Genomic DNA, 23,937 nt, shown 5'->3' on the forward strand with positions numbered 1-23,937 from the left:
AGTGACCTTGAGAATTGTAGAAAACATTCACAGGAACAAACCAGGATTTCAAAATGCATTATTTGTTCTCAAGTTCTTTTTGCTGACAGTTTAAATGTTAAAGGTCAAAGATGATTGATAATTATCACATTTTAATGTTTGTGGGTGTGTGACTGCAGCCTTGGAGAGAAACTATATCTGATAAAGGTGAAATAAGCGATGTCTCTGAAAGGCACTAAATGATGAAGTGGTTCTCTCGCTCTTTACAGATGGCTAGAAGAAATGAGTGAAGTCAGGCATGTCGCAGGTAATCACAAATGTAATTGCATCCATTTTGAGGTTAGCCATGGCACTTAGCAGCAGCTCATATCCTTTTCATTTATCTCACTGTAGAGAGAAACGATGAGACTCAGGCCAACAAACAAGTAAATCAAATAACCAAACAAGTAACTTTCCTGTGTAACCAAGGGGCAGGGTTTGGGTAAAGTTGGGGGGTTTATGGGAAATGAACAAGCCTCAAGTGGCCACTAGAGGAACTCCAGTTTTTGGTATCTCTGCCTCATTTTTCAGCCACTGAGGTTGCTGCCTGGTTAAGTCAAAAAAGAGCTAAAAATTGAGCCAAAAAACTTCAGTTTAATACTTGTGATTTCTTTTATTAAGCCAACACTATTTCATCCATTAAACTACTCACTGCACCAACCACCACAATTTATATTTCTCCAACAAAAGTAGCATTCCAACACCATCACTATTACAAAAATTACATTATGCTCTGTGCTCTAAAATGCAACCACTAATGAAAATAATCCTAACATGTAAATTCTGGAAAAGTATGATAGTTTCATGAGGCCACAACGGTATATTCAGCCATCAAATCAAAATAATACAGATACAGTAAAAGATATCTAGGTGCAAAACAATGTTCATCACTATAGTACTAATAATTTAACTATCAAAAGGTCTTCTAAAAGGTAAAGATTTCAGACAGTAGGAGTGGGTGAAGGTTAACTGAGTGATATTTACAACATCCCATGTTTTCAGTCCACCAACCTGAGCCACAAGATTTTTGAAAGGCCACATAAAAAAATTCAATGCCCAAGCAGATATGTGACTATGTACATAAAATACAGTTTTTATACTTGCAATAGGCATCTGTTTGCGTGGGGAAGTGCATCTGCTGGTGCCTTTACATGATTTTATTGCTGAAGATGTGTGAAAGCAACACAAAGGCACACAGTGAATAAAGTGAATGCTTTCTATGTGAATGAAAAGGCAAATGTGTGCTTTAAAGAGCTACTATATACAACAACTGACAACGATTTATGGAATGATTTTCAGGATTTTGACTACTGTGTTTGAGTTGGATCAGTGTTCTCATCTACCAATGAATATTATCATATTTACACACAGGTTTTCTAGGTGAGTACACAAAAACTGTAATGAATATAAACAAATAGTACAACAGCAATTCTTTCCATTCACATAACATTGAGCAGTCCATCAGCAGTACTTCAGTCTGTTTTTAGTAACAAAGACTCCACCCTGTCAGAAATATGTTGAAAGAATCTCATTATGCCTGATATATATGATGTAAAATCAGGTATAATATAAATGTGAATAATAAAGTGCTGCTAACGGGTAATTCTCCTCTAATTATGCATTTAAACATATGATTCAGCAGTAATTGACAGCAACTTGGGAATTTACCTAAGCTGCACAGGTAAGTTAAGTAAAATAGATGACCAAAAGAGAGTTTGAGCTACTCAATACTGCAGAATTCAGAAATAAAAGCAAAAACACAGACCTTGCAGAAACACAGACCATAATGAAGTTGTTCTGAATGTTTGACCCAAGAAAGATGAAAGCGGTTTTTGAACAACGAAAGACAGACATTCATTTTAGGCCACATTTTTTCTTTTTCTTTCTTTTTGTTTTTATGAAAAAACGTTTGTTTGTCACTGAATAACAGCATGTAACACTCGAATGCATGACAGCTCTGAAGCCAATTCACCAGACTATGTTAGCTCAGGAGGTAATCTCACCACAAAGATACAGAGAGAGAAGATCCTACACCGAGAGAGAAGAAGCTCTCTGTCTGGATCAGGTTAGTCTAACCTGAAGCTGTACCAAAGTGATAAGGCTGAAAGACTGATGGTTGTATTAGACAGGCACTTAAACGGACACATTTTCTGGGTTTTGTGGGGCAGACTTTTGGTTTTGTGGCTGCTGATTGCGAGTGGGCACTTGTGTCATGGATGGATGATTTATGTATTCAACATTACTGCCAAGTTTAGCTCTCTGGTAGTGATCTGTGTAGATACTGTTCCCTATTTCCAATTTCTTCATTTGAACTGTGAAAAAGGAATGGTGTAAAAAGATAAATAAATACAGGAATGGAGAATAAATTTTGGTTCTTTTTGCATATTTATCTAGATATCATTTCCTCATGAGCAAAAATATTGTACAAAAAAATACATTGTTCTATAGTTTTCTACCAACAAAGAGTAAAAAGAGTAGTAGTTACATATATGTATAATTTGTGAAGAGTTGTTGCTAATTTAAATTTCATCATGCAAAAATTAACATTCTCATCATCTCACACCCAAATATCACAGTTTTTGTATGCAGTAACGTTCTCGGTAAAAGATACATAAATAACTTATTACTTTTCAGCAGAGTATTGGGACTTTTTTCTAAGGGCAGTGCCCCATCTGGTGGAGTGACATAGTCAAGTTGTACAGCATCAACAGTGCCAGAGTGTACAGTAACACAGCAATACAGTATGATCATTTAAAAAAGACATTTTTTGCACAGTGAACTTAAGCTACAGCGCTCTTTAACCAGATAGTCGCAAAAAAATCACTGTAACAGGTGACAGAACAGCACATATCAGTAAAATATTTAGTGAGGGGGAAAAAAGATGTTAAAAGAGGCCAGTTGATTGCAGATTCGGCTTTTCCTTCTGTAAAAATATCTTTAAAAATATTAAAACCTTCCCCACCATCTAATCTCTCATCTGTATATTTTCTGCCAGGCGACGCGGTGCCCATCGAGTTCTCGTTTCTATGTGTGACATGAAAGCAGCAGCAGAAGACGTCGTGGCAGAGCGAATCACACAGGTCTGTTCTGTTTGGTGGTGAGGACACCTGAAATGTGGTGACAGTGTGAAGAATATACTATTAGTGTATCCGTCTACTTCTAGTCAGCAGACTCTTCTCCTTTGCTGTTGATCTGAGAAAGAGTTTGTTGGAAAGTTCAGTCCCAGACGCTCAGAGCTGCGAATCGGCTCCCAGGCTGTTGAGCTCCTCCGGTGTGTGCTTCTCTGCCATGGCAGCAGTCTGACGGAAGCCGGCCGCGATATCATCAAATGTCCGGCCCTTGGTCTCTGGCACTTTGAAGTAAGTGAAGATGAAGAATATGACCAGTAGCACAGTGAAAATGACAAAGACGTAGGGACCGCACGCGCTCTGCGAAGAGACACAAGAAGCAAAACAAAAGATATTAGATTGATCAACTTATTTCTTAGTACTTGGAAGCAATTCATCTTTCACAATTCTGTTTTGTATCTTGAACTCAGTATCATACATAAGCACTGATTGATTGAATTTGAACGTGACTAAAATATCAACAAAATACACTTTAACAATAACGAAACAAAGGAGGAGTTGCTACAAACATAGACTTAAAGGTAAACTCATTTGATCCTACCTCAATATACAATATACATGTATAATTACATACAGTTATATAAGTCTACACACAAATTTCAAGCATAAAAATCCTAATAACCATAAAGCTAACTTAACTGTGCCTGTCTGTAGAACGAATGAAATGTTTTGCTTAAAAAGGGCTCAACTCATATCTCAAATCTGGCTACAAAGTATGTGTTTCATTTACAGTGACAGACTCTTGGTATAAAATAAGGAAGTCATCATAAAGAAGAACCTAGTTCAGCTTTACTATTTGACACAACCGGTCCAATAAATTAAGTCAGTAACAAATGCAAGAGCCTATGTTTTTGTGATAGTTATGTGCTTTTACTCACCGCACCATACTGGAAGCCCATTCCCACTATAAAGTTTGCAGTCCAGTTGGAAAAACCAGCGACAGCAATGGCTGAAGGCCTGGGTCCCTGTGAGAACAACTCTGCCACGATGAACCAAGGGATGGGACCCGGCCCGATCTCAAAGAATGCCACGAAGGCAAAAATGGCTACAATGCTTACATAAGACATCCATTTGAGTTGCTCCTGCAAAAATAAAAGAGGAAAGTTTTTGAAAGTTGCACGTCAAAGTCATAAATCAGGTGACACTGAAGTGTGCCTTTGTCAGGAATACACCTACCAGCAGAGCCATAGCAATAGTCATGAGGATGGCTGATCCAGCCATTCCCAGCAGCCCCAGTAGGTGCAAAGACCTGCGTCCTGCTCGTTCTACGACAAACAGCTACAAACACAAAGAAATGAGGAGAAAGGTCAGTGTACCATATACATGCTTTGTATCACAAATCTGATTACAAGGGACCAGAATAATTTTTGAATTGTGCTTTGGTAGAACACAATCTGATGTTTTTGACACCTATAATGCTATTTTGTGTACTGCTGTACTCACCGACACCACAGTGAAAGCTGTATTAACCACACCGGCTCCAATGGTCGCATAAACGGGCTGCTCAACTCCAGCTTTCGCAAAGATACTAGTGGAGTAGTAGAAAATCTAAAAACAAACAAGTTGACATGTAGGTTGGTTCAGGATATCACCTCCTGATATCAACTTCACAATTTCAGTGGCAGTCTTTAGAGGGAATAATCTGAAAAACATGTAGGTCTTGAAACTTACAGCGTTAATACCAGACAGCTGCTGGGAGAGCTGCAGCATGACAGCAATGAGCAGGGGCTGACGGTAGAGGGGTGAGCGGAAAAGCTCCAGGATGGTCACCTTCTTCTCCCTCATCATCTGCCGGCTCTCCTCCTTCATTTCCTGCATGTCAGCACTCACATCAGTGGTGCCCCGGAGCTTCTTCAGCACTGAAACATGTAAGAAAAAAAACAACAGATGATTTAAAATGAACTTATGTTTACACATATGCCAGCTTGTATGACTTGTATGTATGTGCTCACCGCATTTGGCCTTGTTCTCTTCGTTCTTGTTGATGAGCAGGAATCGGGGGCTCTCTGGGCAGAGAGGCAGCAGGACGCACTGTATCACAGCAGGGATGAAGAGGAAAGCCAGGAGGAGAGGCCACAAGTTCTCGTTTCCCATGATCACTTCCAATCCAAATATCTAAAACCCACACAGACACTAATGAACCACCTGCATAGCTCCTAGCAACCACCAGTAGAAACAATTTATCACAGGATAAGACATATCACAAGACAACGAATGCCACAAATACATATTCACCAACCTGTGCAATGAGGATTCCAATGACAATGCCCAGCTGGTGTAGCGTGCCCAGGGCTCCTCGTAGGGCTGTTGGGGAAATTTCACCCACATACATGGGCACAAAACCTGTGGAGAGGCCACAGTACAGCCCAACCACAAAACGGCCAACGATGAGCATTTCCCACGACTTTGCCATCTTTGAAAAACCCATCAGAACGGCCGAGATAAAAGCCAGAATATTGGCCATGAGCATAGAGTTCCTCCTGTAGACATCAAAGAACAAGATACAATTTAGAAAAATTAAATGCAGGCAGGCTCTCAGCAAAGGACTAACATGCTGTTTAATACTAGCAGTGACTCAGTATGTTGTTTACCTTCCCAAGCGGTTAACAAAGAGTCCTACTGAGAATGAACCAAAGATGCCACCGACAGAGAAGACAGAAACAGCGATGGACCACACAGCTGTCAGGGAGCTTTTGGGAATGGGCTCATTGTAACGGTGATACCACGTTTGATTGATGAAGTTCTCAATAACCTAAGAAAGACACATTTCATTGTTACTTTTGTTTCCAAGGATTATAAACAGGATAAAATCTATCATACAGAATCATAACTCTGTAACTTCTGTCGGTGCTGTGCTTTTTTGGAAATCGAATTTCCCAGAGGAACCCACCCGAGGGATTAATAAAGTTCTATCTAATCTAATCTAATCATTTAACACATCCACAAGTCCCACTGTTGTCATAGTTGTAATGTGATCATTCCATGTCTGCATCAGATCACACGCTTGAGATTTTCCTCTTCTGAACCCTGCCACATAGCTGAAATGCCACTTTACAGCCAGCTGATGGCAGCACTGTATAATCACCAGCATTTCCTGGCCACCAGGAAGTTTATTAGACTCGGGTGTCAGGTTTCACATCCCCTCCCTTCACTGTGTCACCACATCCCAGACAACTTTGTTGACAAACACACCCAGGAGTGCGGGTGACGGTGCTTAAAAAGCAATGCCTGCTTCTGTTTCTGTGTGTCACGCTGACACCTCTGGCATGATTCAAGAAGGTCACTACCCAGTCCACAACGCCCCGTAAATGACTTCACCAGTATAGTTCTACTGCAACCAAAATCTAAGTCTGGATCATCTGGATCATGTGCCTTCGAGCTCGTGCAGCACATTTTTTGAGGCACTCTGCAGTTAATCTAGTCCCGGAGATCGTGATGTACTAGAGATCAGTGATGGCATGTGGAAAAAAAAAAAAAAAAAAAATCTGAGATGTCCTTATTAGCAGTTATGAATAGGAGGCTTTGGCTTGTCAAGGGCTTTTCTGTAGTGGAGGGATACATATTAAATGACACTCTGACACTGTTAACACAGAGCCTGGGTCACATCCACTATCAACTTACACTCACAAGACCTTGTTGGTGATAAGTATGTATGGTATCATATACTGTACTGTCCCCCTGGCCTTCATCCCATCACGTCTGCCCTTTAAAAAGAACACGTTCACAGAGTTTATGCAAGCAGAGATCGAACATAAATAAGTACTTTACTTAAGTGCTGTAGTTTAGCAAAGCTGATGGAAAAGAGCAAAAGTGTGAGGAGAAAAGTATGTATTTACACATGATCTCCATCAGCTTTTACGTTCATATGAAGCTGGTTGCACACAGTTGTTTACTTATGCATTCAGAATTACAGAGCAACACAATCTCTCATTTGGTAGTAAGACATTTTAAGGTAAGACTTTATTCACTGTCTTAAAAGGAGATGTACTATGCAAAGTCATCTCTTTTTGGTTTTTTCATTACATTCGCAAGTCAAAGACCAACACAGTATAACTTTTTTTCCTTTATCCTTGGATTAATAAACGAATATCTTAATAAACTGCTGCTTTTGTAAAATTCCTCTGAAACGTTGTATTCCAGTTTTGTTTCAAGCATGGTTGTGTTTGTATTACCAGCTTTATTAGCTCTCCTATTTCACTGGTCCATGAAATAGGACACCATGACACCATCAGGGAAGGTACTGTTCCCTAAAAGGGGGTGTGGCCAGCCTATCTGCTTTTAAAGCTACAGACACTAAAACGCAAAACCTGTGGAACAGAAATAAAAACCAGAGGTAAACTGGTATGAACTAGGTATGAGCTGAAGAGTGAAAGGCACATCCTGGGCACAGGTGAATCTTACATTAAGTTGCAAGGCTCCCGATTTGATCTCTACCAACTCCTAAAGGAAAGCATCTGGCTCATTAGGCTCCTAAATGCTCAAACAACTGTCAACTAACTTTGTTTTGAAATTTGTGCTGGACCGTGTAGTTTTTCTGTGGGTTTTTGAAGCTTCATCACTGCCTGCATTAACAGTTTGATCTGAAAAACCAAAGAAAGAGCTCTGCAAAACTAAAAGCAAACTCCAGGTTTAAGTAATGAAACAGTGTTTTCAACTCTACAAACAACATCTTATACATGTTTTTCCACTGCCATCTTTTAATGGTTACTTTAAAACTCTCACTAACTTTAACTTGTTAGCGACAAATTACAAGGTGGCCCTTGAAAAGTTACATAATTGGTTCTTGTTCTCTAATCTCAATAGGCTACACAATCCAAACCACCAGCTGGCCTAAAGTACACATTGTGAAAACTGTCTATTCATACTGACTGGCCTTCAGCCTTGGTGATGAAACTGGTTGGGGACCAGGCTGTCAAGGTAAGCAATGTATTCAGCACACACAAAAATACTGAAAAAGGCAACAATAATATAGTTTCTCTTGTTTTAAGACCTTTCTAATTAAAAAGCACTAAAATAGATGTGAACTACATAGTTATATTGTTTCAAAAGGAGAAATCTTTAAAGAAAAGTGAAGCACCCTCCCTCCTGCAATACATCCAATGAGCCTACATTCAAGTGTTGATCAGGCAAACATTCAATGGCTGGAGCACAGGACAGCCTGAACAAGGCCCTTGAAAAGGCGTATCTAATCAGAGACACTCCAACACAGTACAAGGCTTTAGGTGACACGCTGTAGGTGATTATATGATGATGAACACGTGTTGCTAATAGTGTATAGAAAGATTTGAATACTATTAGCAACAATTTGTGACGTTTTATTCTTGAAAATAACATAAGACTGTGTGCAGGTCTAGATCACTTTTTAGCAAATAAGGACAAGCTTGCGTCTGTCAGAGTCAATCAACAGAAGATGAACTCAGGCAAATTTTCAGCTAAAATCCTTCACCCAGCTTCTTAGTTGTGACGATTTAACACATTTTATAGTTTATGCGCTTTAATTATTTTTCTTTTACATATTTTAGACCACATTACTATCATGATAACCTAATATGATAATCAGACTCTTAGTTTTATTTCACGTCACACTTTTATTAATATTAAAGGAATTTAGTGGACTGAAAGCTTCTCTAATTGAAAAGGGTCCTTCATATCAAGGTTGAGCATAACAGAGAACAGCTCAGTTTAGGAGGGTCTGTCTGGGCCTCCTTCCTAGTACCTCTGTGTGGGTCAAAGATAACATAAAAGGAGTGGAGCTCTAGCCTGTCTGGAGACACACCTATTACCTGCAGAGAGTAGTCTGAGTAGCTATAGGGTGTGTTCAGACCAACGCAAACTGAGCTGACAGTAGTTCTCACACGCAATGCGACACAGGCATTCCTTAGGAAATGAATGTCTTTGCTGTACCTTCCTGTTAATAAATCGACTGTCTGACTTAGTCTTCTGGGGGGCTTTGGAACATTGTTTTTGTGATCTTTTTTGTTACGGGGATAAGTCACTGTCTGCCTCCTAAATTTAATTTCTAAATTTCATTCTCAAGCATTTGCCAGCTGGCTTCAGGTCAAAAGAGGTCCATGTTTGGGCATAGACACTCTCTGTTGCTCTCTGTTGATCCAGATGTCCTTGGACCCATTAGGCCTAAATTCAGCTATTATTACCTCACCTCTTAACCTACACCCTCCCTTTTCTGCGATGTTCTTCAAGGCAGCGAGTGAATTAACAGCCAACTGTGGAACAAAGTTGGATAGCTGGAAAGCACTTGATTGGCTTGATTGATTTCTGCAGACCCAGAGATTCTGGAAGTTTTTTGGAAACCCTGGTTATTTTATGGTTATTCTGAAGGCTGTACTTTGTGTTCCTTCGTCTGATATGACAATAAACACTGAACGAACACCTGTTGAAACCAAAAACTTTCAATTTGAACCTTTATGACAACAGCCTCTTGTTCATGCCTCACTCTCCTTTAGCTTTTTGTAATAAGACAGTTTACAGCTCACCTCCTGGGGGGCGTTGATAACACCTGTGTTGTAGCCAAACTGCAGGGAGCCAATCACCGCAGTTCCAACACTCATCAACAATGGAAGCGTTATTTGCTGAAAGAGAACAGGGAAAATATTGTCAGTAAAGATACCAGTCTGACCAGTTAATCACATTTTGCCATGTGTCCATGAGCTGGCACAGAAAATCCCACAGATCTCAGTTTACTGACCAAGAATGGAATTGATGACAAGTACATTTTCCACCCTGATGTAGTTATTATAATGTTTAATGAACACACTGTTAAGATTTCCTGAAATATTTTAAAGACACTTAATATACTGCTACAGTACATAAAACTGTGAATATGGAGCATAAAAGATGTTCATTCCAAACAGACAAACAGAGAAAAAAGAGAAATCCACCGTCGAGCTGTAACTATGTCTGTTGAAGACATTATTAACAGACTGAGATGAATAATGGATCATACAAATATTTTTAGGTCTGAGGGGGGTCACAGGTTTGTCCTTTCAAAAGCTTTACAGATTTCTGAGTAAAGCTGCCTTGTGAAAAACGTCCAGGTCAGACTCAGGTCTACTGATCTTATTGTCTGTGCTCTTATTCCTGTTATTACAGAGTTCATTTTTAGCTTGATCTCACCAGAGCCCAGTAGATTAGAAGAATACCAAGAAGTTAACAAACCAGTGCATGGTATGTCGCTCTCAGTTTCCAGTTCGCAGACAGGGAAGCAAATGCCTCGAGCTACTGTCCACCAACACTAGGGCTGCCACGATTAGTCGACTAGTCACGATTACGTCGACTATCAAAATCGTCGTCGACTGATTTAATAGTCGACACGTCGTTTGAAGCTTTGTAAGATCCCAAAAGACGCAGGAATAAGTAGTAGGATTTAAGAGTGAAATAACGGACTGAAACAGAAGATGGCAGCACTGCATGTACAAGGATGCTAGCTGCAGTTAAACCCCAAAGAAGAAGAAGCTGTGTCCCAAAATTCATAGCGCAGCCCAGCTCAGTTTCCAACAATGGCGGCAGCTAGTTAGTTTTAATATTACTCTTATTATTCTTTCTGGGTCACAAAATAAACGTTTAGCATTTTTTCAGGCGATAATGTAGCCGTGTAAACCTCAAATATCTGTTCAGTTTATCAAGACACCACATATATTCGGAAGCGCTCTGACGTTTTCAGAGACGTCTGTTACCCACTAGCTCGATAGCTAGCCAGGGGCAAGGCTCACTAGAGCCCGTGAGAACACCGGACTCCCGGCAAATCGTTTTCAAACCCACTGCCGTCTTTCGCTACTCAGGTTAAACATGATATATAAGTCACTTAGATAACTTAAAAATGTTATTGTTTGGCTTTTTTTGTTGTATTTTATTTGTTCCTGAGTAAATCGGTTTGGCTGAGATTAAAGTTATAGTTTTTACACAGCTGAATAAACATCAAGCAGACAACTGATTATCAGATGCTCGAGAATATACTCCAGTGTCCTGTTATATTTTAGATAGCAAGGAGTTTATTAAACTTTACCGAAACAATCTGCAAATTTCATTAAAATTTAATAAACTATCATCTTGTCTTTATTTTTAGTTAGCACATACCGTAAACACTTAAAGCTGTAAGCTAATGATAGTTATATAAGAGCAGATGCATGCTGGTGCAATAAGCTGTACGTTGTACGTCCAATGGATGCATGATCTGATTAGTCGACTAATCGCAAAAATAATCGGTGACTAGTCGACTATCAAAATAATCGTTTGTGGCAGCCCTAACCAACACTGACCCCTTTTATCATTTCTGCGTCAGCTAACTGTGCATATGACCACCTCTGAGTGCTAGTTTTCTGAAAACATCGGTTAAACTGTATACCTTAACATTGCATTTTCTTATTTATCTCAAAAGGCTTCACATACTCAAGATTAAACTTCGATTAAATCCAGTGTTGCTTACTATTCCAATCCTTCATTTCCTTAAAAGCAGTCATCTTGTTGATGATTAATGTTTTTTTTTTCCTACCCCGCGTGATTCATGCCAAATCCTTTGGTACAGTGATTCACAACAGATACCTTCCTTGTATTTTGGCAACAAAGGATCTGACCTTTACGAGAGTAGATGTCACCTCAAAGTGTCATTGTTTTAACTTGAGTATCCTGAAGAAACCTAGTTTTAGTTTGAAGTATTTTTATATTCAAACCCACTAAACTGATTAAGAGATGACACAAATCAAGGATCTCCCCTTCGCTTAGCTATTACATTTTTTAATAATCTCAACTCCACCTTGAAACACCAGCAGAAAAAGTTTCCAATGGCCATTCAAGTCTAAGAAGTCAAGCTCGTAAAATGAACAAACATGAGGTAAAAAGGAGGTGAAAAATCACCTTGTCTAAAGGTTGTTAAAGTCTTTAACATGGAGCAGTGCAGAATGACATTTGTTCCTAATTTCACAGCCAGCGAATTTTCAAAGCTAATCAGGTAGAAAATTTGAAATACATTTCACATTGCTCTTACCAAGAACTTTTATGAGGAAACCATAATAATGTGCCATTGTCCACATCTCAGTGATGTTCTACAACATTCCGATCTGGTGACCGAAAATCAATCGTGGTTTCGTGACTAACATTTCAGATTACTTCTATTCTTATCACTCTGGTGGTGGCCATCAGAAGACTGTCAATTATGGCCAAAAAGGAAAGCACATAACCAACAACACTCAGATAAGCTGTGGCATTTAAAGGTGAATGAATAGGGGCCCAAGAGTTGCCAAGAAAAGATTTCCTCATGATTGCGCCATCAGTCACCTGAACTGCTAACACAAGGCTGATTGGTTCCATTGATTTGTGTTGTTGAGCGAAATGCCTCAGAACTGAGATTCTTCTGATAAGCCTATGTTTTTGGTTTGATATCATAGCTGCCCAATTTCATTTAACTTCAGCCTGCTGAAGCCTTGTATTTCTCTTGGCTGGTATAAGTGTAACCTCACATGGCCTGCCTGTCTGCTCATTCATACATTATTCTTACACTCACTGTTTAAATAATCCTCTCTGATTAATAATCCCCTTCCTTAAAGTCGTTCTTCTCTTTCCGCTTGCAAAAGCTTAGGTTTAAACAGCAGGTGACCAGAGATAATCTGCTTACAACTTAGGTGATCATATCCTGCCACCAAGTAGATATTGTTTCCTAGAAAGTTGATTCTGTTCATCTAGATGTTGTGAGAGGAAGGAATGTTTACTCACTCATCCAAGTGACTGATGAGTTACGAAATGTCTTTTCTTCAGAAAGTGCAACATCCAGATCAACCGAATTGACTTCCTGGAATTTCCTTGCTTGAATGACTGAGCATGCATCAAGATCAGAGAAAATTTGGTTTAAAAGGGGGATGAAGAGAAAGATGGCACCAAGATTGAGTATAACATTGATAATCTTTAACTGTCACTTATGCAAAGATACTTGACTTGAAAAGCAGAGAATAGTTCTCCTGAATTAAATCTTTTTGATATAGAAATATATATCAAATTGACAAATGAAGTTGCAGAAGTTTGTGATTACTTAATGAGCTCTTTTTTTGGCTTTTTTGCATCTTAGCATCTTTGTGGGTCATAAAATCAAAACAGATTGGTAAAAGAAGCTTTCAGTAGTTATTCCAGCCTAATTTCACAATATTTTCCAATGACGAACATTTTTAAAGGAACAAAAAACAAAACAAAACAAGAAAACAGCCCAACAGGTTTCTTTTTAAAAAAACAAAACATTCCTCATAAAGGATTTGAAAGGACTGCGCCTGTAATCAGCTCTGTAATGCTGCAGGTATTTAAACACAGGTATTCTTTGTGTTGTAGGCAGCTTGGTTACATCTAAAACTGTTTTTTATGCTCCTCCAGAGCAGGAAGAAGAAAAAAGTCTGTGTGTGTTTTGAGAGGCGGTAACTTAAGCTCTGCTCAAAGCAAAGAAGAAAAGAAAAAAATGAGGGCTTGGCTGAAGTCATTTACAGACCAGCCTACGCCTCTGAGCCAATAGCAGCTCTTCTCGGGAGCATGTCTAGAGAGGGTCACTAGGTTCATATATGTGTGTATAAACATAGATATACACGCTCTTTTCAACACTGTGGGCAAATGATCAGAACAATCATGACTGATGTCTCTCAGTTACAGCTACAAAAAAGACAAGAGGCAATTCAGTGACCTACCAGCTGTTTTTTACTCTAAACAGCTAAATCTTGACTGGCCCCTTTGGGGAAAGTCATGCTTTGAGCTTGTTTATGTCCCCTTTTGGGAACAGCTGCAATTATCTGCAAAAAAATGTAGAGCTGCAACAAAAAAGTACGGAGAGCAGCATGTGTCCAAGTGAAATTGAAAACTTCTCTGTAACATCTTTACCTTCAGCTTATAGGTGTTTCTGTGCAAGCCAGCCATTTTTATCCAAACATATACTTGACATCATTTTATCATGCTGGAAATTAAAAAGTAGGTATTTGTTCAATAAAACTGATTAATTGGCTTAGCCCAAAATGACTGATGCAAGTTTCAGTTAAATCTCTTATAGGTGAGATCACTTGCACATAGGAACGAGAAGAGCAGTATAATGGATGACTTTCTCAAAGAGGAAACAATGAAGTCACATCCGAAACAACTCTACTCTATGTTTAGAACCTCAGTGGTGATGGCTCCTCTGCTCTTGCTTCAGCTCTCCAACTTCAACATAATATTACCGTATTGTGTGTGTATAACCTCTTTTTAAGTTTTGTGGATATTCTACATGGTTATGCTGAGGATATGTCAGCCAATTTCCACTGGAAATGCCTTTTGGTTAAACTGTCAGCAAGCAATTTGCATTTGCACTGTTAAATTTTTATATATAACTTTAATGCACATAAAAAAAAACAGCTGCTTGTTTTTAAGTGAAAATACATTGATGGGGTTTTTTTTGCACTAATAAAGTTGAGGAGTTGTAAAGTATTTTGTCTAGTGTCAATTATATCGTCAGTTATATCATTATTGCAAATTTTCAAATGTATATCGTGATAAATATTTTTGGTCATATTGCCCTGCTCTACTGCATACCACAGCGTTTAACAGTCGGCTCTAATTACAGGAATTCACACTCTGGGGCGGTGCTACCACGAATATTCAAAAGCAATTCCAAAGAACTGTAAAAGAAAATGTAGAAAAGATAATACTGTGTCTGTGACATTAACAGAAGACAGACAGAACTTAACATGCACTTTTCAGATATAGATGAAAAAGTTTTGAGTTTACAAGTATGCCATTAAATGCTTATAAATCTTTTTTTTTTAACTTTCGAAAGTATAAAAAGAAGGAATCTTACAAAGAAAACACAAAACATGGATCCAGGGGTCAAAGTATCATTACTTTCCTCCTCCCACACCCTTAAATATGGTCTAGATATATGCAAATGTTCTCTCTTTGCATGGACAAAGTAAAGCAGCCAAATGCATGTGCAGTGAGGAAAAACCTGCCGAGTCATGGCTGTGTTTATGGTAGCCCTGGTTGCTTAGCAGCCCTTAGCTTGCTGCTCTTCCTGAGTGTAAACAGACAGACATCAGAGCTCATAAAGAATTATTAAAACAAACTGCTGAAATGGAAAAGCACAAAATGTGGATTTGAGCAAATATTAGCACATTAGCAGCTCCCATTCAACCATGCTGCTCCTTTTCTTAGCCCCTAGAAAACCTTTAGGCACTTTCACTGTATAAACGTCTAAAAGACATAATGATTTGTTCCCCAAATTAGGATCTATGCAACCACACAACAACAACAACATCCAGAACCTTCTAAAAAGTTGAAATTCAACAGACATGAATCATGACATTGAATCTACACTTCCTACAACTATTTTTTAAACAATATAGTGTCTCTTTGTTCAGTTAAGCATCTAATCTGCTTAAACACAAAAAGCCAAAGGAAGAAAAGGAAACTTGAGCTCTGATAAACAAAACCAGCTGACATGAGGGTGACGTAAAACTTTGAAACCGCAGGGCGTTGTGATAAAATAAATATTTAAAGAAAATCTAGGGTTTGGCCACAAAATAGTGTCAACAGGAAATCCAACAGTGCTGCAAAAACCACTGAAGCAACGAGGTAACTGTTTACAGCTATTGTAGCTGCAACAACTATAAAAATAATACTAACCAGTTCTATATAGTGCTAAAGAAGAAGACCTTTTACAGATACAAGAAAGTTAGCGATCAAAATATGCGTTCTGCAGAAGCAATTATTTATAATTTATAAACATATCACACTATTTTTTAAATAGTGCATCGTTTCTTATTGACCTAGTTACAAGATACTGAACTAAAAGTACATTTCCCTTTTATATGTAGCAGAGCAGAAGTGTAAACTCAAATCAGACGGAATTTCTTCAGAAGCAGGTATGTGTGTGCCGAATATGAGGAGATAATTTCACTTAAAAAAAACCCAACAGAAGTCTGAAGCCCTGAGCATTTTTTTTAAAAAACGGGGCCATCTGAAAAAATCCATCTAGGCAGTTGTAACATTTTACTCCGTGCCAAAACTCAATAAGGTGTTTTGTACACTGCTGAATCTGTAACTCATCACAGGCGCACTCCAAGAGGTTTCTCTCTCGTCAGTACGTGCTAGAGTCATGGTTTGGTTTACACACCTACCATCATGTCCCTCCACCACTCCAGGTCACCGCGGCAGTCTCAGCTTACACTGCTGTAGGGAACCCAATATGTGCCCTCCTCCTAAAGTCACCTGACTGAAACAGCACATCGTGCTCTGTGAGCACTGTTTCCAAATAAATTCCATGCTTCTTATAAGGAGAAAAAGTAAAAATACACCCTTGACATTATAATCTGGACCTCACAGCCCAGACACTATAGCAGACACAGATGCTTGCACTGTATTTATTATGGTATGTAAACTCCAAAGTAGTTTCATTCTATGCATGTTATGCAATTAATAACACATGACATAAATACTGCAATAATGACAGTTTAGCTTAGCAGATCCTAATATGGAGTATACTCTACTGTTGTTGTTTCTGTTACAGTTGTTGTCATGTGAGATATTAGTCACCTACATGTTTGTCCTGTGACCCTTTACTGTCATCCTTAAAGAAATTGTTTACCTCTAAATGCTGTATACACTTAAAGTAAACAACATTTCAAGAGTGCCCGTTAATGCCTTATCTACCAGTACCAATGAAATTTCTGCCAAGCTCAAGTGAGATCAGATAAAAATGTATTTATAGCTGTGCTCTATGCTTGGGAATGTTAGTCTCACCACTGAAAGCTGTACACTAATAATGTGTATGTGGTCCTTTATTTACTATATCATCTTAAGTTGGATGTCAGCTGTTAAATGCAAAATAAACACCAGGAGACACGAGTCAAAGTTTAAATAACTGTTCACATGTTCCAAAGACTAAGCATCATTGTCAGCATCAGTATATTTAAAAGAAGGAATAAGCAAATAGGTAGAATAGTAATTACAATAAATACACAAATATTGATGCTGGATGGGTATTAATGATATAATTCTTAGACAAAGAAATAAAAGTGTATTTCTGGGCAGTAAATACTGCATAATTTAGTCCTATATCTTTTTAACCTGCATAAATAAATGAATACAACAGACAGTTTGTGCTGTTTCTGCTGGACAGTCAGAGGTGACACCAGACAATTAAAGGTCAGACATAAAAGTAATGCCCTTGGTCAGATCTGATTTGTTAAATAGAGCTAATCCCAGTGGAAAAATGATGTCAAAAGAAACCCAAAGGTACACTGTATTTCAACAGTAATTTGCAGAGTGACCAGAGGTGGGAGTGATGCAGTACAGTGAGCTAGGGCTGGGCCATATTATACCGTTCACGGTAATACCGGTATAATGTTAGGCAACGATAGGAAAATGAAATATCGCGATAGAATGGGAGTAAAACGCGCATGCGCAGTGCCTTTGTTTTCATACGCACATGGCCGATTGTTGAGTGAAACAGATGAACCAGAATTGGTTTGTAAAAATGGTGCAACTTCAGTGATGTGGAACTGGTTTGGTGTTTGTCCGTCAGATACACAACAAAGCACATTTTTTTGCAGAACATGCAAGCGGCCGTTGTTATTGTCATATTTGTCGGACTAAGATGCTCTTAAATCTGGGAGTAATCTGGGTCCTAAACTCCGTATGCTTCAGGTCAAACAACACTGCAGCATCACTTAGAGTTAAAAACTGTCTAAATTCTTTCATCTTTAATAAAACGATCAGCATTGCTGCTTTACCAGGTGTAACTATAAAGTTTAACTTCCAGGCATCCATGAAAACAAAAGTTATTACATTTAACGGAGTTAGAAGTTAGCAGGAAGCTAGCGGAAGTTAGCTCGCTAGTTTCGCTAGTTACCTAAGCATGATATAGCATGTTCTGACGGAGAGATTTCTGAAAAAAATCAAACGTACAGCTCTGCTATCACTTCCAACATAAATGAAGACAGGAAACTAAACAGCAGTGACGTTTGTAGGGTTACTGAAGTTGGGCTAGCTGGTATATAATGATGTGCTACGTGATCGCTAGCGACACAGCTATGTTAGCATAACATAAACAGTGAAGCTGGAGGACGAACACTAACACTTTTCCACTTATAAAAGTTAACGTGAAGGTTCTTCATGGTTAGAGACAAATGCAATCGCATGGCAGGATGCTGTAAACGGACCAAACTTCAGTCAGGAGAACAACTGAGATAATCCATCCACAATACGAGGTTAGTCATTAATATACTGCAACAACATGGGAATAGAGCAGCTGCCAGAGAATTCAACATTAATGAATCAATGGTACAGAAGTGGAGGAAGCAAGAAGAATGAGTTTAATAAAGTTTGATTTATCTGACTGCTTTGTTTCGCTTAATGTGCCTTATAATCCCGTGCACCTTATGGTCCGAAAAATACGTACTGCACACTGCAGTTTAATGTTGCAAAGCACCTCTTTTTAACTTCAGTGGATATTATACATGGTTATGCTCAGGATATGTCAGCCCATTTCTACTGGAAATGCCTTTTGGTTAAACTTTCAGCAAGGAATTTGCATTTGCACTGTTACATTTTTATAAAGCTTTAATGTACATAAAAACCAGCTTCTTGTTTAAGTGAAAATAAATGGAAGGTTGTCTTTTTGCGCTAGTAATGTTGTGGAGTTGTATTTTGTCTCGCATCAATTATATCGTCGGTTATATCGTTATCGCAAATTTTCAAATATATATCGTGATAAATATTTTTGGCCATATCGCCCTGCTCTACAGTGAGCACTAATGAAGTGAATTAAACATGAACTCCTGCTTCCCTGTTCATCTCAATTAAACCCCCCCTGGATCTCTTAATCCCTAGTTTTACAGTAAAGCCTCATTATGCCCCATTAATACATGGCTGACAGTTACATTATAAGACATACTGAAGAGAAGTAGTCACGCAGATGAAAGTTAATCTACTGGACTGTCTTAAAGACAGCAGGAACTGGGTATTGCCTGAAAGGCTGAGGACGTAGAGGAATCAATCGAGTGCAATTAAGTCTGTACAATGTGAGGCTGTTTTTTGGCACTGGATTCCCAATCAAAATACCTGCTGTTATGTTAAGGCTGTCAGGAATTTGACATTTTAAAGGGCCTCTCATTTAAACCAGAGCAGCCATATACTTGTTCCCAAACAGCATTGCATTCTTTGTAGAGAGAAATAAAAAGGCTGGGGAGACTTTTCAGTTCAAAACAAACCTGTCATTCAGGATTTTTTTCTCTAGATGACGACGATGGCAGGAAAACCAACATATTTCATGTGCTTTAGTTGCCGGCTTAACCAAAATTTGATTTAAGATAAGAGTAAAACTGAATCAAGATTTTAAAAAAGGAGATAAAATAAAATGAAGTTGTGTAAGTTGGAACTACAAACCACAAATTCACAATCAATGACAAAGTCCAATGTGCGAAATCAACAGGACCACACCGAGTACTTATAACTCTTTCTACAGTTGGTTATTTCTGTAAACAGTCCAACGCAATGCTAAGCCAGGCATGAAAATCCTGAGCACGAGCTATCGATAAGCCCACATGTGCACAACTACAGTGTTGGAAGTAACAAATCGCAAAGATGACGTGAAAAGCGTCTGTGAGGAGAAAGCTCCAAGCTTCACAACCCTGGAGTTGGCAACTGTGTATTCCCTTGGTGAGCTCCCACTCTCTCTGGAAATCTGATGTGTTCATGTCACAGTGGAAAGTGGGAACAGTGAGAACTTTTCCCATCATGTCAACTGCAACCCATCCAGCTGATAGGCCACAATAGCACGAAGCAAGCAGTGGAAAAAAAGCATGAAGATATGAACAAACAGCTAAGGAAACATTTTCTGACCACCATGTCAGACTGAGCTGCCCTGGTGCAGCTCCACTGGGTTTAAATGGGCTTATATCAATGAGAAAGTAGGAGGGGGAAGAAGATTGAAGTCCTTTGCCTACGTGCCTCACTGTGTTGCATGCAAATGGTGACCAAAAAGCCACACGAGGACAGAGACAAGGTTATCAGGCGGCAGATAAGTCCGGCTTACTTCCTGAACAATGAGCATCACAGTCTATAACGAAAACTGAGTGATACCTTTAGACTGTCTAATCACCAGTCTGAAATCCAAAAACATGAGCTGATAATTGATTAGGCAATTAGTAGATACTGACAATAGTTAGAGTTCATCACTCATGTCACCAATCTGGACAAGTTGAGTACCCAAAATGTGCTTGTTAGTTTTTTGCTTTTAATCAGTGTAAACTGAAGATGGAGCAAGTCTGAAATCAGCATATGACTGTCTGAGAACGGATCTTGCATATTTGGTCCTTTTTATCCAAAAAGCAATGACTTGATACCTACACAATAACATTTATTTGAGACACTTTTTAAAATTTGACAGGTTGTAAAAAATGAAACTGTACGACAGCATGATAATTAGTGAGAGAAAATAATTCACACATCTGGATACATGAATAATAATGTGTAAATTATATGTAATATTCAGCTGACAGGATTGTTGATTACACAGTTGTTGTTTGACTTTATATTACATGTTAGATTTTTATTTTTATAACATTAATATCGTTATTATTATTATTATAGCCTCAAGTATCTTGATGCATTCTCAATCATCCAGGAAAGTAAATCTCCAAAAAGTTGATGCTGTTCATCTGGACGTAGCGTTTTGTGGGAGAAACGTTTCGTCACTCATCCAAGTGACTTAAGTGACCTCCCAGCCCAATGTTCCTTCAGTGGGCTGGTTTCAGTCATTATGCAAATGTACTGTTTATAAGATTGGGGAAACCTGCATTCAGCTGAGACTGAAGAAGTCACTTGGATGAGTGACGAAACGTTTCTCCCACAAAACACTACGTCCAGATGAACAGAATCAACTTTTTGGAGATAGCCTCAAGTAGCAACGGCTAAATTGATTCAAGACCTAGAGCACATGGCATGTTGACATGAATTATTTTTTGCTTTGAGATTATTTTGCTATCACTTTTTCTGCTGTAAACGTTTTAATGTATAATGTCCATGTATGTGTATATATGTATTTCAAGTAGGCTTTTTACAGGAATAGACTCCCTAAGCTACAGCCAGAGCGTTCTCACTCCCGAGGCGTAACATGTGGACGTTTTGTCACGTCCCGCGGCGTTCCTGAGGAACGCGAAAGGAGACCTTCGGCGTTCTTATGGTACGCGGCGGGTTATGGCTGGAATCCAGTGCAATGACGCTCCCGCGGTAGTAGACGTTCCAGACCTGTATTCCAGCCCTAAACCTAACCTTATCCCTAGCCCTGACCATAACCTTATTCCTGACCTTAACCAGGACTTTAATGATGTTAAATAGCGTGTTTCTAAGCGATTTGAAGAAAAAGAGCGAACATGTGTAGGTTCAGTCCAGACGGTTCTCATATTTCCTCTTTTTCCGAGGTCGTCATTTAGGAACGTGGTGGGTAGCCGAAAACGTAATATGGTGACGATTTGTCACCTAGCGTAAAATGTTACGCTTTGGGAGTGAGAACGGGTTGGCTACAGACTGCAGTGACAAATAGTGCATCACAACTGCACACACACGTATGGAAGGCTGACACATGGCAGTGCCTCTCATCTTGTTTCAAGGAAGAATTCAATCATAAAAAATCCCCTATTAAAATTATGGCATCAAATACTGAATCATAATCCACATTTTGTGCGGGTACCTAAAGAAATACTTTATATTAAATATTAATCAACTTTGACTTTAAGTTCAGGAACAATATTATGATATTGATATTTGTAGTAAAACAAAGTTGTTTCCTGGGGTGTAAGACACTGCCAAGCCTTTACTTTGGAATGCTTTTTTCTTTGTTCCCGTTGGAAAATTTTGCAGTATAGTGTTACGTGGATTGGGGTTTTTCCTCCATATACAAAAACTGACACAACCCGGGGAGCTTTTGACCTTCCACTAAAGGAAAATTACCAGAAGCATGATTATTTTTATCAGCTCTTTTACAAGTGTATAATTGTCTTGTAGTTATTGGGACAGAAAGACACAATAAAAGAGTGTAAGGAGAGTATGATCTTCCATTTATGCTTTTTTGCATTTACAAAGTGACAAAGTGAGGGAGTTGCAAAAGTTAAAAAGCTTCATTCAGATAAAATACCATATTTCAAATGACACCTCTTGGCACAAATATTTTAGGCCCTAACACACACACGCACACACACACACACACACACAAATATACATATATATATACACACACACACGTAGTATTATATTATTATTATTATTATTATTATTATTATTATTATTATTATTTATTTATTTGGTTGTTTATGTTGGCTCAAAAGTGTCACAGAAACTGGGCTGGACCCTGAATGCCCCAAAATACCGCATGGCGATGACTACCACAAGAGCAACGTGACGCACAACAGAGCGCGATAACCCTTAAAAGCCCCTAATTAATATCATAGTAATAACATAATAGACCATAACTAAGGTTGTGCGCAAATAACCCAATAGAAACATGAAAATGCACTTAAAACGGTGACTTGTAGCAGTATAGCAGGTCACCCGGTTCACCCCAGAATGTAAATATTAGCTGCCTTCTCGCGGACGCCACATTTAGGAGAGGCGCCCTGTTAGCGGTGAAGCTCTCGTACACGGACTGAACGAAGCTAACACAGACCGGACAGGTTTGACAAGGAGTGAACCAGTGAAGTGTAATTACCTTTCCTTGATCCATGGCAGTGCAGGGAGTTATTTCTTCTTTTTCCTTCTCTATTTCTTCTTCTTCTTTGTTTCGGCTTTTCTTTTGTCGGAGCTGAATACGATGGAACAACTTCCTGGGGGTATCCCGGTGGGTTTCGTTCACAAATCAGTCATCCCCAAAAGTTTTTGTTCCGCGGAAATGACCTCAAACTTCAGTCCAGTTCTTTTTGCTTTCTTTCCTATGAAGAAATTATTCAGAGGTCTTTCTGTGATATAAAAAGAAAAAAGCCGGGGAAGCTGTGGCTGGAGACCCGCTCCCGTTATTTGCCTCCTGCTTCTTTTGTAACTTACGAGCTTCAGCAGCTTTTTTACAAAATTTACAGCTTCTGTGCTGGGTAAAGTTTTCCAGGATGAATCCTAAGTGTCTTTTGATGCTGGAGTAGTGCCGCTGTCACGATTATGAAAACAGCTCTTAGGCACATGAGCCGGTTTAGTGTTCATATACAAATTGTTTCTGACGCAATAAGTAGTAGGCGTGGCGCTAATGAAGGAGGTTGGTCCTGTTTGCAGCCAATGATGGGCATCACAGGCAGGGAGGACGCGTGGTGAGACTGCACGCACGCTGTGGTGGAGGTTGAGTTATGACTGTCGTACTTTCTTGTTGAATTTCAGATCAAAAATGTAAGTTTCTAGTGCTAATTCTTTCAGCTCTTTTTACCAATAACTACAAAATTAATATTTTCTTTAACGTATGAAGTGCATATGAAAAGATAGATAGATAGATAGATAGATAGATAGATAGATAGATAGATAGATAGATAGATAGATAGATAGATAGATAGATAGTATTGTGTTATTCCCAAATAAATATAAAATCGTACAGTCTATGATAAGCAAACAAAATACTTAAAGTAAAAGTGCCATGTGCTCATAGTGCAGGCCATATATTGTGAATTTTGTATACACAACATTGGAAAAAAAACAAAGAATATAAAACAAAAATTCTGTCAGGGGCCAGTGGTATCCCTCAATCTACTAGATATGCCGATGGTATCAATTTGTCTGTTCGTTCTCACTTCGTTCTAAAGTT

The 23,937-nt window shown here is 38.8% G+C and overlaps 1 protein-coding gene across 1 annotated transcript; it reads right to left on the reverse strand.

Annotated features, from left to right (window-relative positions):
• Positions 1-611: 611 nt before the first annotated feature.
• Positions 612-23,366, reverse strand: slc2a1b (solute carrier family 2 member 1b). Its single transcript, XM_085407317.1, has 10 exons — positions 22,867-23,366; positions 9,641-9,736; positions 5,738-5,898; positions 5,386-5,626; positions 5,099-5,261; positions 4,818-5,005; positions 4,590-4,694; positions 4,323-4,424; positions 4,025-4,228; positions 612-3,446 (listed from the first exon to the last, which is right to left on the reverse strand). Exons 1-10 carry the CDS (start codon positions 22,879-22,881, stop codon positions 3,249-3,251), a joined length of 1,473 nt encoding a protein of 490 aa, XP_085263443.1. The 5' UTR covers positions 22,882-23,366; the 3' UTR covers positions 612-3,248.
• Between the last annotated feature and the right edge of the window lie 571 nt (positions 23,367-23,937).

This window comes from Rhamphochromis longiceps, linkage group LG5, assembly GCF_057381845.1.
Source record: "Rhamphochromis longiceps isolate RC_006_pf linkage group LG5, R_longiceps_female_GT1.1, whole genome shotgun sequence".
In the NCBI taxonomy this organism is placed as follows: domain Eukaryota; kingdom Metazoa; phylum Chordata; class Actinopteri; order Cichliformes; family Cichlidae; genus Rhamphochromis; species Rhamphochromis longiceps.

Bases quoted from the DNA above. Each gene is read 5' to 3' on its own strand.
- slc2a1b (XM_085407317.1), bottom strand. The intron at 5,627-5,737 runs GTAAACAACATA...TGATGTCTACAG, and splicing joins TTTGTTAACCGCTTGGGAAG to GAGGAACTCTATGCTCATGG. The intron at 4,425-4,589 runs GTGAGTACAGCA...TTGTGTTTGTAG, and splicing joins CAGCTTTCACTGTGGTGTCG to CTGTTTGTCGTAGAACGAGC.